This window comes from Opisthorchis viverrini (assembly GCF_000715545.1).
Source record: "Opisthorchis viverrini unplaced genomic scaffold opera_v5_392, whole genome shotgun sequence".
Lineage (NCBI taxonomy): Eukaryota > Metazoa > Platyhelminthes > Trematoda > Opisthorchiida > Opisthorchiidae > Opisthorchis > Opisthorchis viverrini.
The window spans coordinates 42,393-55,702 of NW_008752052.1; the positions used below are offsets into that span (position 1 = coordinate 42,393).

At 43.7% G+C, this 13,310-nt stretch overlaps 1 protein-coding gene across 1 annotated transcript in view; it reads right to left on the reverse strand.

The window, feature by feature from the left end:
* T265_10669 (hypothetical protein) overlaps positions 1–4,710 on the reverse strand; it is a gene marked incomplete at both ends in the record, with an annotated part of 7,528 nt that extends 2,818 nt beyond the window's left edge. Inside the window, 5 exons of the mRNA XM_009177121.1 lie at positions 36–247; positions 1,140–1,240; positions 1,272–1,518; positions 1,963–2,077; positions 4,571–4,710. Coding sequence (XP_009175385.1) covers positions 36–247; positions 1,140–1,240; positions 1,272–1,518; positions 1,963–2,077; positions 4,571–4,710 — 815 coding nt within the window. The remainder of the gene's footprint in view (positions 1–35; positions 248–1,139; positions 1,241–1,271; positions 1,519–1,962; positions 2,078–4,570) is intronic.
* Positions 4,711–13,310: the final 8,600 nt, after the last annotated feature.

The window sequence follows — 13,310 nt, forward strand, 5'->3', positions numbered from 1 at the left end:
TCTAATCCTGGGCCGCTCAATCATGCACTGATTACGTCACCACGATTGGTGATGAAACGTTTGCAATCCAACTGCCAAGCTCGGCGAACAGACCAACAACAAAGCGGCGCAACCGAGCTCTATACATTCCACAACACTGCTTACCGCTGTCCCTATTATGTGAACTCGGATGTAGACAGATGTCTGGTGTTCCGTCATTGTCCAGGATAGACCGAGTGGGTTTGATTGATTCAAATAGATCAGGAGCCTGAATAGAGCTACTCTGTCGTTGGTTGGTCGTTTCAACGCACGCGGTCGCCCTCCTCACAGCAGCATGTGGTCAAGACAAACCTTGTCCGATGGAAGGCCTGTTTCATTCCTCCGAGAGTAGTGCCGTAGTTGTCTAACAAATACTTTGGTTGAAGCACCTACTAGGCCAATCTCCGGTATTTTTTTCAACCGATTCAGTATCGGGAATAGTAAGGGGTCTTGTAAAAGGGAAGCAGTTGGTGAGTTCATCGGAGTACCAACAGCAAATGAATTTCACAGCTTCTTTCTAGGAAACTCCACTTAAAAGTCACATCAGCATCAGTTGAGCGTACGTTTGTTGAAAATGCCACATCTAGGAATGATGGGCACCGGTTTTAAAACACCCAAGATTCACCTGACCGAGTCAACCGCACTACCAGTTGGGACGTACAATTATTTGTAGAGGTTACCCAGTCCCCAACTAAGGTTTCCAATCCGCGAACTAATTGGGGGAACTGAAAAGCCTTGAGGTATCGCGTGACCGGTTCATCCAGAGATGGTTTATTCGACATAATATTTCGAAGCCACAACTCTTGCTTCACTAGAGCTGGCCCCTGTTCTGATGCCGTTCGAAATGTTCGCATCCTGGAGGGTTCTTTAATATACCGTGGTTCATCGAGTCCGATACAAATAAGATTTGTGTTTAGCCCCAAAAACGACTGGAATAATCATAGAAGACCAGGTTCGAGACTCTGGGACACCAAAGTGGACAGAGAGTTAGATACCTCCTAAGACAGGTGTGACTGTCGCACGACTTGTCGCCGAGTAGTTTGAAGGCTCCTCGATCTACCGGAGCTTTTCGAATCAGTCTAGAATGCACGTATTTAGAGCAATCAGGTAGGAACACTGACGTTCGTTTCTATGGCCCATTTAATACCATTGTTGCTGGACAAAAGTGCGGTATTAATCCAGCAGGGGACGAGATGGACCAAATGGTTAGAGCACGGATTTACTGAACGGAAGGTCCGTGATTCGAAACCGACCTCTACCTCTCGACTTCCCCTGTCTAGGTTTGGGCAACCTCACAGTATCCCAGCTCTCGTGCCTCCTTCGTGTGGCATGGCAGCTAGGCACCGGAAGGGTGCTACAGCTGAACGAATAATCCAGCGGAAGGGCACCTAATGAAGGATGCTGGATGGGACATGGACTGTAACACATCTTACAATATGCTTTAGAGTTGAGAACACTCTCCGTTAATGGTGAAAACGAACTGCATGTTGATGCCATACACTATACATAAAGTTACTGAAAACTCTTCGACAGTAGAAATCGGTTTCGCCATTCTTGAGGCTCATCAGGTAGGCGCAGTCCCCGAGTTTCCTTCAACCTTATGTTCTACCTGAATGTGCCGTTTCAGGCCACCTCATGTTTCAGTTGGTACGATATTCATCGTATCGGACGTAATATACTACTCATTAGGTTACTGAAAACTCTTCATCAGCTCACGAACGGTTTCGCCCTTCTTGAGGCCCGTAAGTCGTTCAACCTCAATCCCAGTCCACAGGAAGATACCTCACAACCTTAGAATGGACTGTACAGTGAAGCAAAGTGAAATCATTTGCAAGGTCATTTGCAGCGGTCGATGTTTGAAAATCGTTTGCTCCCTTCCATAACCTACGCATTTTCGTGACCCACTTTTGGCCCCCAATACCATGTTGGGAAACGAACAGTTACTATACTACTGTCACAGTAGAAAATGACAATATACGTGCACTGTCTTTTTGGCGTGCCTACTGCTTGGTCCATAATTTCTGTCTTCGGGTCACGTGCAAGCAAGGAAACGAAGTATCTGAAACGAAGACATCAATCAAGGTTGATTTAATTCATCAAACCCATGATCAGTTTGTTCCGTACGTCGGCGCATGATGACCGGTGTATGGTGTTTGAAATCAGACCACGGACGCTAAGTAATTCGGTTTAGAAATTTCTGTAATGGCGACCGAATTGAAGATAGCCTAGCCAGAAATAAGTATTATTCTGGAAGTCGATGAACATTTCAACTTGTCATGTCCTTTATTCTGAGAGACAAAAAAAGTCTGACGGATTTAATTTGCTTTGGGTTTGCGGTCCGGTCAGACGACTGATATCATACGCTACTGTGTCTACCAGGCTTGTCGTAACTGGTAATCGAAACCCAGGAGTTGTGTTCGATGAGAATGAGGTAGCTGAGCCGCAAAGAAAGTCAGACAGCTGCCGGAATGTCTGAAATTCAAATTGACAGGTCATGCTATCATCCTTACTCTGATCTGACAACTTTCACAACGTATCTTCAAGACCCTGTTTTAGAAAATTCTTTACCTAACTTAAAAATGAAAGCAACCGAATGAGGTAAAGTTTGAAGTTCGAGGATAATAATACTAGGTTTTATCGAACTCCTGGAATCACCACTTTCAGGCAAAAAAATACGACGTTTCTCCTAACGAATAGCATAGCATCCGGGAAGAGTTTAGAACTTTTACCGTTAACCAGGAGAGCCTTGAGAAATACCCTTTTTCTCCTCTTTTTTAACCGTAATGTTAGTAAAGTTTTTGGCCAACGTGGGCAGCAAAGATTGGTTTCAATCCGTCCAGGCTAGGAAAATGATTTGATTGGAACTTTGTGTTCGCATCACTATTAAGTCAATTATCGTTATCGGCAAAAACAACATTTGTCGCTTCTTTCAGGATGACCCGGAATTCATCCATTCGTTCGGTACATTACGCGATGCTGACCTACCTCAAGGACACAAGTACACTGTCAGAAACGCACCGATAGTTAATCATGAAGAAATTCCCCACAAGCCTGTTCTGCTTGCCTTGTGGCTAGAAATTATGCCGGTGAGGAAAATTAGTATGATGAGGGGTGAAAATGCGGCCGCAGTCTTACGGTTCTTACAGTTAATCTCTCGTCCCGCTTCATAATCCGTTGGAATTAACGCGCTATATTCAACGGAGCATTTTACCCACTACTGAAGGTCATTAAAGCCTCAAAAATGTGGATACCAATTGAAAATATCACATAAATGTAAACATAAGCTGTGGGCTAAATGATCGATCGATTTGGTGATTGACTGACACGCCTGGGGGAATTGGGTGTAATCCATGAATCGGTTAGTCCCAGATACCCCTTTGTTGGGTTTCATGTAGATTCATCTTACTTTGTTCCAAGTTTGGTCCTCATGATAAGATAATCCCATGGCTTAACATCACGGATGTCATTCCTTCGTATAGGACTGAGCTAACGAAATTCCCCTTGTGGCACTGAGGTCCGGAACCCCAACTTTCAATTTACACTGCATGCGACAAATTGCTAGTTCGAATTATCACCAGTTATAATGTCCATAAATCGAACCATAGCTTAACACAAATCTCAAACTAGATTCACTATTAAGTCAGCACTTTATATGGTTTTGTTAAATTGATCACTAGCTTTGACTGGTTAGCAAAGTGTTGTTTGTTCCACTCGTAGATATTACAAATTTCGCTGCCCTTGAGTGTCGCGCGTTGCAAAGAACCCAAAATGAAATGTACTTCTTCAATAAGTAAACTGCACCACTATTTATTGGCTATCCGATCGATGAACCAATCAGCACTGGGCCAAGGGACAATGAGGCTGCGCTGATTGGATAACACTGCACCCTATGTTGGTCGGCCTAAGCAAACCAAATTGCTGATCTTCCGTTATTGACTCAGTGATAATTTTTGAACTCTCATTTAGAGTTTCTTGAGATTCCAGCCGTTCATGATACCCCATATTTATAAAAAAGCGTTAAGTATTGTCTGGCTTTTCACTTACAAAGATCCGGATATGCAAAACTCAAACTGGAAGCCTATGAAACGGAGCTCCGAAAGGCTGGCTTTTTTTGTTTTTCTGGATTTTTTCAAGTTTGCGAATAGCTACAATCACCAGACGTAATGTAATAAAGACGTTTCTTATTTCAAGACCATCTGTGACGCTAATCTAGCTAGGTCTAGAGGAGTCTGGATGTCTGAGTACGAAGCTTCTTACATCCATATGTGGCGACCTTAGTGGGGTATTTATCGTCCCGTCACGATAATGTGATATGACACCACAACTTCTGACGAAAAGGACCAACTCCGTTACCGCTTGGCTGAAACTGTGAACATTAAACTAGTTGAATAGCCCATTGCTTGAGCGAACGACGCGCGTTTATTTAAAACAGTTTGAGAGAACACGAGAGGCTTTCTCCTACTTGCACCCATTAAGTTGACCCAGACTCAGCGTACGTGGGTGATCTTATGATTTCATTATCAGCAAGTAATTTCCCTTCAAAAAGACGTACTGCGACATCTGGAATATCGTGGTGAATGGGACCACAGGTGGTGTTTGAGCAGCACTTATAGTTGAGCAAATTCGTAAACGAAGGATTAATGGTCGTTGCCTTGTTCGCTGAGATGGGCAATTCGATTGCAAACGTTTCATCACCAATCAAGCTGACAACATCAGTGCGTTATTGGGGAGCGTAGAGGTGCGTAGCGGTGGGTTAGTGGTTGGGCGTTGAGTAGGGTTACGTGTGTGTTAATATACGTGCTGTTAGCCGGGGATGACCTTTGATCGCGATTAGTTGTTCGGTCGGACGGTTCCATTGGTTGCTCTGTTATACCATGTCCTCGTTCGCCGATGCCCACGTGACCTTTGAGCTTGGCATCCCCTATCGTCATAAACTGGCCAATGCAGGAATAACTTTGTCCTTTCGAGTCCCGGCATGTGACCTTTATTGATTTGCCTCCAAGGAATTCCTTGTTTCTTGGTTTGTGAACCAGATGTTCGATCCTCCTTGACTGTTCCGGTTGAGATGTTGGTCTTCTGCAAGTAGGTTCGCGTAAACTGGATCCAGTTCAATGCACCGGTTGATCGAATCCACCGTGAAGTACCATGCTTCCAGAAATTCTCTTCCGCGTCGCGTGTCTCCGTATGCCGAAATTTTTGCGTTTTCCAGATTGAATTTGTGGCCATCTTGGTCCTCGCGTATGGGTAACAAGGACAGGTGTCATGTCTCCTGACGGTCGCGTTGTGCTCCTTCATTCGTGTACATAATCTCCTCCAAGTTTGTCCTAAGTAGAATTTGTTGCAGTTGTTGCAGTTGAGTTGATATATCACATTGTTCTGCCTCGGTTGTCCTTCGGTCTAGAGATAAATTTCCTTAGGGTAACATTCGGCTTTTGGCCACGAAGATTCCTTTTTTCCGCCAATAATCTGGTTGCGAGTTCTGATGTATTCTTGATTTAAGGCAGAACTAACCGTCTGGTGGCTTGTTTTTACTGTTGCTGTTGTTGAGCTTCGAGCTTCTCTTGACGAAATTGCTTGGATGTCCATGGTTCTGGAATACTCTGAACAGATGGTCTCCTTCCTTCTTCTGCAGTTCTGTGGTGCTGCTGTGGTCCCTGCCCTCTTGAACAAGGTTTGGAGGCAGTTCTTCTTCTGATTTACTGGATTATTGCTGTTGTAGTTCAGGATTTGATCCGCATGAGTCCTTTCACGGTATTCGCAGGTTTCCAGAGTCCCATCCACCTTTAGTTGAGCAACATCGTAAACGAAGGATTAAGCCGAGATCTAGCCACATATCCCGTTAACACCAAGTTAATTTGCGAACGGATGTAATCTTCCAGTGCCCGTTGGTTTCTTTTGAAGGCGATCAAGTCTTCGGCTCTACTGAAGACTGGGATGGAACCGGTCACGTGAACCGAGACGAATTAGCGGCACTGTATAAAACAGTGCGTCTTGGATGAGAGCTAATCACACTGATGAACAATCGCTCATGACCGAACGTCTGTGTTGAAGCTACTAGCACACAGTGGATTCTCTCACGAGGCGAAGTCTCCACCAAAGATAGTGGAACGTTTTACAAGTGTATGTATGAGTAGGACATCCTCTTGATAGACAACTTTTTTAGGCGTTAACCCAGTGAGACGCAAATAAATCATGACCGTTCGTCTAGGTAAGATCGAGGTTAAGTAGCTTGCTTACGCCAGGGACATTCCATACTCGACTTCACACGGTTTCGGAAAATTGTTCTGCTCAGTCGTAGATCTCTATCTTGTAAACAGTTTAACCACTTAGTTTACTCCGTTCAAAGTTCATTAAACGATTTCTTTCGGAGTCACCATGGAGCAGAGCTCATCAGCAGTGCACATCCAATAGCCGTGATGGGGTTTGCACTCCACACAATTGATATGCGAGACGAACGTGTTACCATTACTCCACCAGCGCACACTGGGCTCTAATAAGAGCGAAACTCGAGTCCAGTGCTTCATAACCTTTGTTGGGTTAGACAGGGCGGTTGCGCGAGAACAGGAGGACGACTGTTCAAAAAGGAGTCATGTGAATATGTGTACTACAAAGTCCCACAACCACCAACACCTGAAACAAAATGTGTCCAGCAGGCTTTAAGCGTCCGTGGCACTACTTGACTGCAGGCGGGTCAGTTCATCGACGCAACCAATCATCGTTCGAAGTGTCTGGCCTTCAGCTCACATTATTTCCTTAGATTTAGGTTGTGTTTTGAGTAGGCCATTTCATATCAGTGCTTCTTTGATGGATCTTTCCCAAGCCACACTGACCGCATTATTTACCTCTCTCCCAAAACCAACAGGTTTGCACACGGTCAGACAAAAGCAACCTGTTACACGCTACCGTCTTCTTGGAAGGGATCTCTGATCAACCAGCTCTTCTGACACAGTAATCTAAGCGTGCGAAGTCAATCAATTCTGTTCGGGTGCCTCATACCTCGACTGATCCCCATTCATAAGAACTAGCCGAAGAATTGCTCGGAATGGCATTTCACGAGGAAACTTTAGAACAGGGCAGTTTGGCTTGTGAAGAGAAAACTGGAAGGCATTAGCAGTCCGACCATATGACAGCTGAGCCCCTAAAGTTACGAATGACTTCATATCCCATCCGAATGCACTCGTTTACATGCCAAGTTGGTTTTTACCAGATACCCAACCGAATGTTTCCTTTTGAGCTGTTTTTCTTTTACTGAATGTGCTACACTAGGTTTATTCAGGTGTTAGTTGGTACGATACGCCAATATCGTGACAGATTGTATTGACGTAACATACTACTCACTGGATTGCTGAAACTGCTGCAAACTGCTGGACTTTTGCATGGATACATACTTCACCTTCGATGGACAAATATATCAACAGCTGAAAGGAACTCCAATGGGATCCCCAATATAAGGAGTTATTGCTGAGGCGGTAATGCAAAGGTTAGAGCATGTGGTACTGCCGATCATCAATCCAAAGCTGTGGATCCGCTACGTGGACGACACCTTTGTCATCATGAAATGAGATTCAGTACACGGGGCACATGAACTGCTCAACACGACGTTTGAATATATCAAGTTTACAATAGATCTGGGAAGAAACAATCGACTACAGTTCTTAGACGTTTTTAGTGAACAGAAAGATGGATGGGACTCTGGAAACCTGTGTATACCGTAAAGACACTCATACGGATCACCCACGGAACTGCAACAGCAATCATCCAGTAAATCACAAAAAGATCTGTGTCCAAACCTTGTTCAAGAGGGCAGAGACCACAGCAGCACCACAGAACTACGGAAGCAGGAAGAAAACCATCTATTCAGAGTATTCCAGAACAATGGATATCAAGAAGGCTTATCAAGAGGAGCTTGGAGAAGAAGACGTCTTAACAACAGCAACAGTAAGAACAAGCCACTAGACGGGTAGTCCTACATTACATCAAGAATATATCACAACTCGCAACCAGATTATTGGCGCAAAAAGGAGTCTTCTCGGCCCACAAACCGAATGCCACCGTAAGGAAATTTATCTCTAGACCGAAGGACAACCGAGACAGAACAATGTGATATATCAACTCAACTGCAACAACTGCAACAAATTCTACTTAGGACAAACTTGGAGGAGATTATGTACACGAATGAAGGAGCACAACGCGACCGTCAGGAGACATGACACCTGTCCTTGTTACCCATACGCGAGGACCAAGATGGCCACAAATTCAATCTGGAAAACGCAAACATTTTGGCATACGGAGGCACGCGACACGGAAGAGAATTTCTGGAAGCATGGTGCTCCACGGCAGAATCAATCAACCAGTGCATTGAACTGGATCCAATTTACACAGTGCCACGTGCAGAAGACCAACATCTCAACCGGAACAGTCAAGGAGGATCGAACATCTGGTTCACAAACCAAGAAACAAGGAACTCCTTGGAGGCAAATCAATAAAGGTCACATGCCGGGACTCGAAAGGACAAAGTTATTCCTGCATTGGCCAGTTTATGACGATAGGGGATGCCAAGCTCAAAGGTCACGTGGGCATCGGCGAACGAGGACATGGTATAACAGAGCAACCAATGGAACCGTCCGACCGAACAACTAATCGCGATCAAAGGTCATCCCCGGCTAACAGCACGTATATTAACACACACGTAACCCTACTCAACGCCCAACCACTAACCCACCGCTACGCACCTCTACGCTCCCCAATAACGCACTGATGTTGTCAGCTTGATTGGTGATGAAACGTTTGCAATCGAATTGCCCATCTCAGCGAACAAGCCAGCGACCAGATTTTTAAAAACTGACAGCACTCGACTGGTTACAATGACTTTGGATATCCTCAGACAGGCGTGGTTCTGATGTTCCTCCAAACTTACGTTCTACGAGAACCTAGATTGCATGCCTCCAAGACGGGCAAAGCTGCGTTTAGATTGCTGAACCTTTTTTTCGGAAAACTGATGAGTAGTGTGTTACGTCAATGAGAGTGGACAAGTTATTAATTCCTTGACTGAAAAAATTCCACTTTGTTGCAGTCTAATACGATCAAATCGTGAGGACTTGTGACGCCTCAAGCAGCTGAGAAGAACGGATGAACAAGATCAACTCCGACGCATGTTGACGACTCGGTGTCATAGGAAACGCAAACAATGCAATACATCCTCCTTTTAAGATAACAAAAATTATTCACCACGTGGATGACCTTGAGTTTCCAGTGTTTAGCGCAACGCAAACGATTGCGATTTCCCTCTATGTTCAACTTCCTTCCTGTGTTTGCCTATTCGACCGCAAGTCTCAGTTGTGGGACACTCTAACATTGGATATTCATCTCCATTCGTGTAGGCAGTAGAGCCTGTTTCCGCCAAAAATGCATTCCATCCATTAGACCGGAATCAATTTCCAATTGTTGCTAAGCTCATATTGCTCGGTTTTTCTGTCTCGAAACATGGCTTTCTTAACGAACCGTGCTCTGAATTGGTGTGTAAACTCGGGACGCAGTTTTTGTTGACAAAAATCAATTGACAAGTAGATTTCAGCAGTTCGCCTTGCAGTAGAACAATAAAGGGAGAACATGCATTTTTCAGACTAGTTTACTTGTAGAATCCTTTTCAGGAACACCTTTTCGAGGTCCTCCCTCTGCAGGGTACCAAACTCTACTTGAACAGATATTGCACGAAAGCGATAACTCCTCTGTGAAGAAATTTTCTTGATATCTCATTAATACTTGTCGCTAAATGAAACTGCTCAACTATATTCAGTGAAAATTGACGAAAAATTGAACTTGGTGTTGTTCTCTTTCATTCTCCGGTTATCTGCCAACATGGAGTCTGACTATTTGTGACCCAGTTTCTGAATACCGAATAAATGTATCACGCAACTGCGAGCTCAGGCATTGTTCTGAACAATGAATGTGAAAAGTTTCAATCGTTAGGGTTGATGAAAGAATGCAGAATCCAAGCATCCGGGTCATTCGAAAGCTTGCTCGAAAAGATTAACCAGTTTCCCTGTTTATAATTACAAAATCCAAAATTTTTTTCGAATGATTATTTCAAAATTTCTTCTACTTCCTGGTCCTCTGGAATTTCACGTTTTGCCTCGAAAAAAGCAACCATCTACACACTCTTGCCAGAAGGTAAACTTACCTGAGTAGTTGAACACGCCCCTTTCGCAAATGGATCTGAATGATGTATGGACGTAATGCACTATTCATAAGGTTGCTGAAAATTCTTCAGCAGTCTACGATCAGCTTCACCCTTCTTGGGGTTTATCAGGTAGGCACGGTCCCCGATGTCCCGTCAAGCTTATGTTGCAGGAGATTGGTGTACCGCACTCATTTGCAGACAAATTTGATTTTACGAGGGACTCACCTGGAAATCAGCTGTATCTCTAATTTGTGATGTCTTCAGGTCCTCGAATGTCGTAGCTAGTGGAACATAAGGGGCACAATCAGTTTCCTGGAAACATCACAAACGAGGAATTCAGCTGGATTCTTAGAGAGCGCGATTATTATTTAGGGGGCAGAATTTCATAGGATACTACACCCGAGTTTCCAACGATGGGCTTTCTTATTTTATAAACTCTGTTCTACATATCGCACCGTATGTATATTTCATATTATATGTTCTGTATTATGCATCATACATTGTGTTATACCATCTATATTACAATTAATATTGTATGAAAATGAACATGATACATAATAATTGTAGCACCACAAGCGTATGTATTACAATCATATAAAGAAACGTAATGCAGGTCAGGTCAGGTCAGGTCAGGTCAGGTCAGGTCAGGTCAGGTCAGGTCAGGTCAGGTCAGGTCAGGTCAGGTCAGGTCAGGTCAGGTCAGGTCAGGTCAGGTCAGGTCAGGTCAGGTCAGGTCAGGTCAGGTCAGGTCAGGTCAGGTTAGGTCAGGTCAAACATACAGAGCTCCTGCGTAAATATGTAGGATGAATAATTGGCCAATTTTGGTCGTTAGCTTATTCATTCTGTCCAGCCAATAGCAACGTTCTTGCACTGAACAATTTCCCACCCACTCTTCTAGGCTGGTGCTGCTATTCGGAACGTGCGGTGAGCGCTGGTGACCTCGGGGATGCGCTACTCTCTCCACATGTGCTTTTTCCATGTCTGGACGCCTCCTGACACAACTATAAGACATTTGTGGTATATAACGTGGATTTACTGTGCGATAGCACTGTATTGTATATTATATATTACGGTTTATGTGTATTTTATGCTATGGTATGTTTATCCTTGTATCAACTTATCATTACATATTTTTATGTTTCATATTTTGTATGGATTACACAAGTGTGTTATTGCAATGTTATTATTGCTGGGATCGTATTGCTGCTTACGTCGTATTGATAAATAATGTATAGCAAATAGCAGTCACCTAGAAATCCAGCACACATTGATAGTGAACGCGCTGGCTACCCCATTGCTGGCGTTCAGCTCCCCTTAGAAAAATACCAACATGTCATAATACACTACTCATCAGTTTGCTGATAATTCTAATGAGTAGTGTATTAAGTATAACATGTATCACGTTATCTCGAATATCGTACAAACTGGTGCAGCACATTCAGTTGCCTGGAAACATCACGAACGAGAGATTCAGCTGGGTCCTAGGTGAGTCTCCCACAAGAACAAATTTGTTTGCAAATGAGTGCAAATGAGTGCTGATCCATCACACCTGACAACAACGGTGAGTCGTATCGCAACGTCTTCGAGTGAAACATTACAATTTCTGGTGCTGTCATACACGATTCGCGATTGAAAGCCGACTGAGTAGAACGTGGCCGATCTCTTATATATTCAACGTATCAATGTCAGTTCCAGGACACGATTCTAAGGGAACAGCACATCTGTGGCACCACTTGAGTGTAAATCGTCACAGATGGATCAAAGAATTGGAGGTGGGCAGCTGCTGGACTGCCTTTAGAGACAACCAGCAAAACGATTCTAAGGGAACAGCACATCTGTGGCGCCACTTGAGTGGAAATCGTCACAGATAGATTAAAGAATTGGAGATGGGCAGCTGCTGGACTACCGTTAGAGACAACCAGCAAGCCGGTCAACATCTGCGTCCATCCTGGTTTTGCAGAGAACAAAAGCTCGTCCTGTAAACCAGGTATTCGCCCGACGATAAGCAATCCGGGTTGAGGACAGTAGGCAGAGAAATTCAGGCGGGGTTCTCCCTTTGATGGTATAATCAGGTTACTTCAGAAAAGTAGCTTTTCAATCGAAACCGTCTCGCAACCTTGTTTAGATGATGTGGGCTAATTTCACAGAAAACCAGCACTATGAGGCTATGATAACCCTGGATGATATCAAATCCTTAGTGGAGGGATCAAGCAGTCAGAAACTGGTTCATCCTTCTTTCAAACATGTTGTTCGATCATCATGCACATGTCAGCGATTAAAACATGGTCCCTGCAATCCTTGGTGGAATAGTGTGTTTGGACACAGCAAAACCGAGAGATTCAGCTGGGTTCCAGGTGGGCCTCTCTAAAAACCAAAAATGAGTGTAAATTCGCTTATTTTGTGCAGTTTTGATTCAAGTAGAACATAAGGTTAACGGAAACTCGGGGACTGCGCCTACCTTATGAGCCCCAAGAAAGGCGATACCGATCGTAGGCTGTTGAGGAGTTTTCACCAACCTTATGAGTAGTGCATTACCGAAATAGTGTACACGTTTTTTATTTTTCAGAGTGTCTTTCCTCTCCGGTTCAAAACGATATTGAGGTTTGACAACTGTTAACACTGTATTTACCTGAGCGACCCACGGGTTTGCTATTGGAGTTGTTGCCAATAACGCGTCACACCATTTTACACCTGAGAGTCTCGATTTCAATGAATTTTGTTGTTAAATAAACCAGTAATCCTCGTCAACATTTTAAGGACAACTCCCAAAGTATAAATTACAAATCCACAAAGCGTATTGGGATCACAGTACTTATTTCGCAAATATTTTCAAAATGCTTTGTGCCCAACTACCGCGTTTCTCGATGCAGTGTGTTTTAACCAACCGACTAGGTTTGTCGCAGTTTTGCCATGTGAAACAGATAGATAGATAGATAGATAGATAGATAGAGAGATAGATAGATAGATAGATAGAATGATAGATATGTTGTTAGATATATAGTTGGATAGATAGATAAATAGATATACATTTAGATGGATGGATAGTTAGATACATAGATAGATAGATAGATAGATAGAAAGATAGATAGATAGATAGATAGATAGATAGATA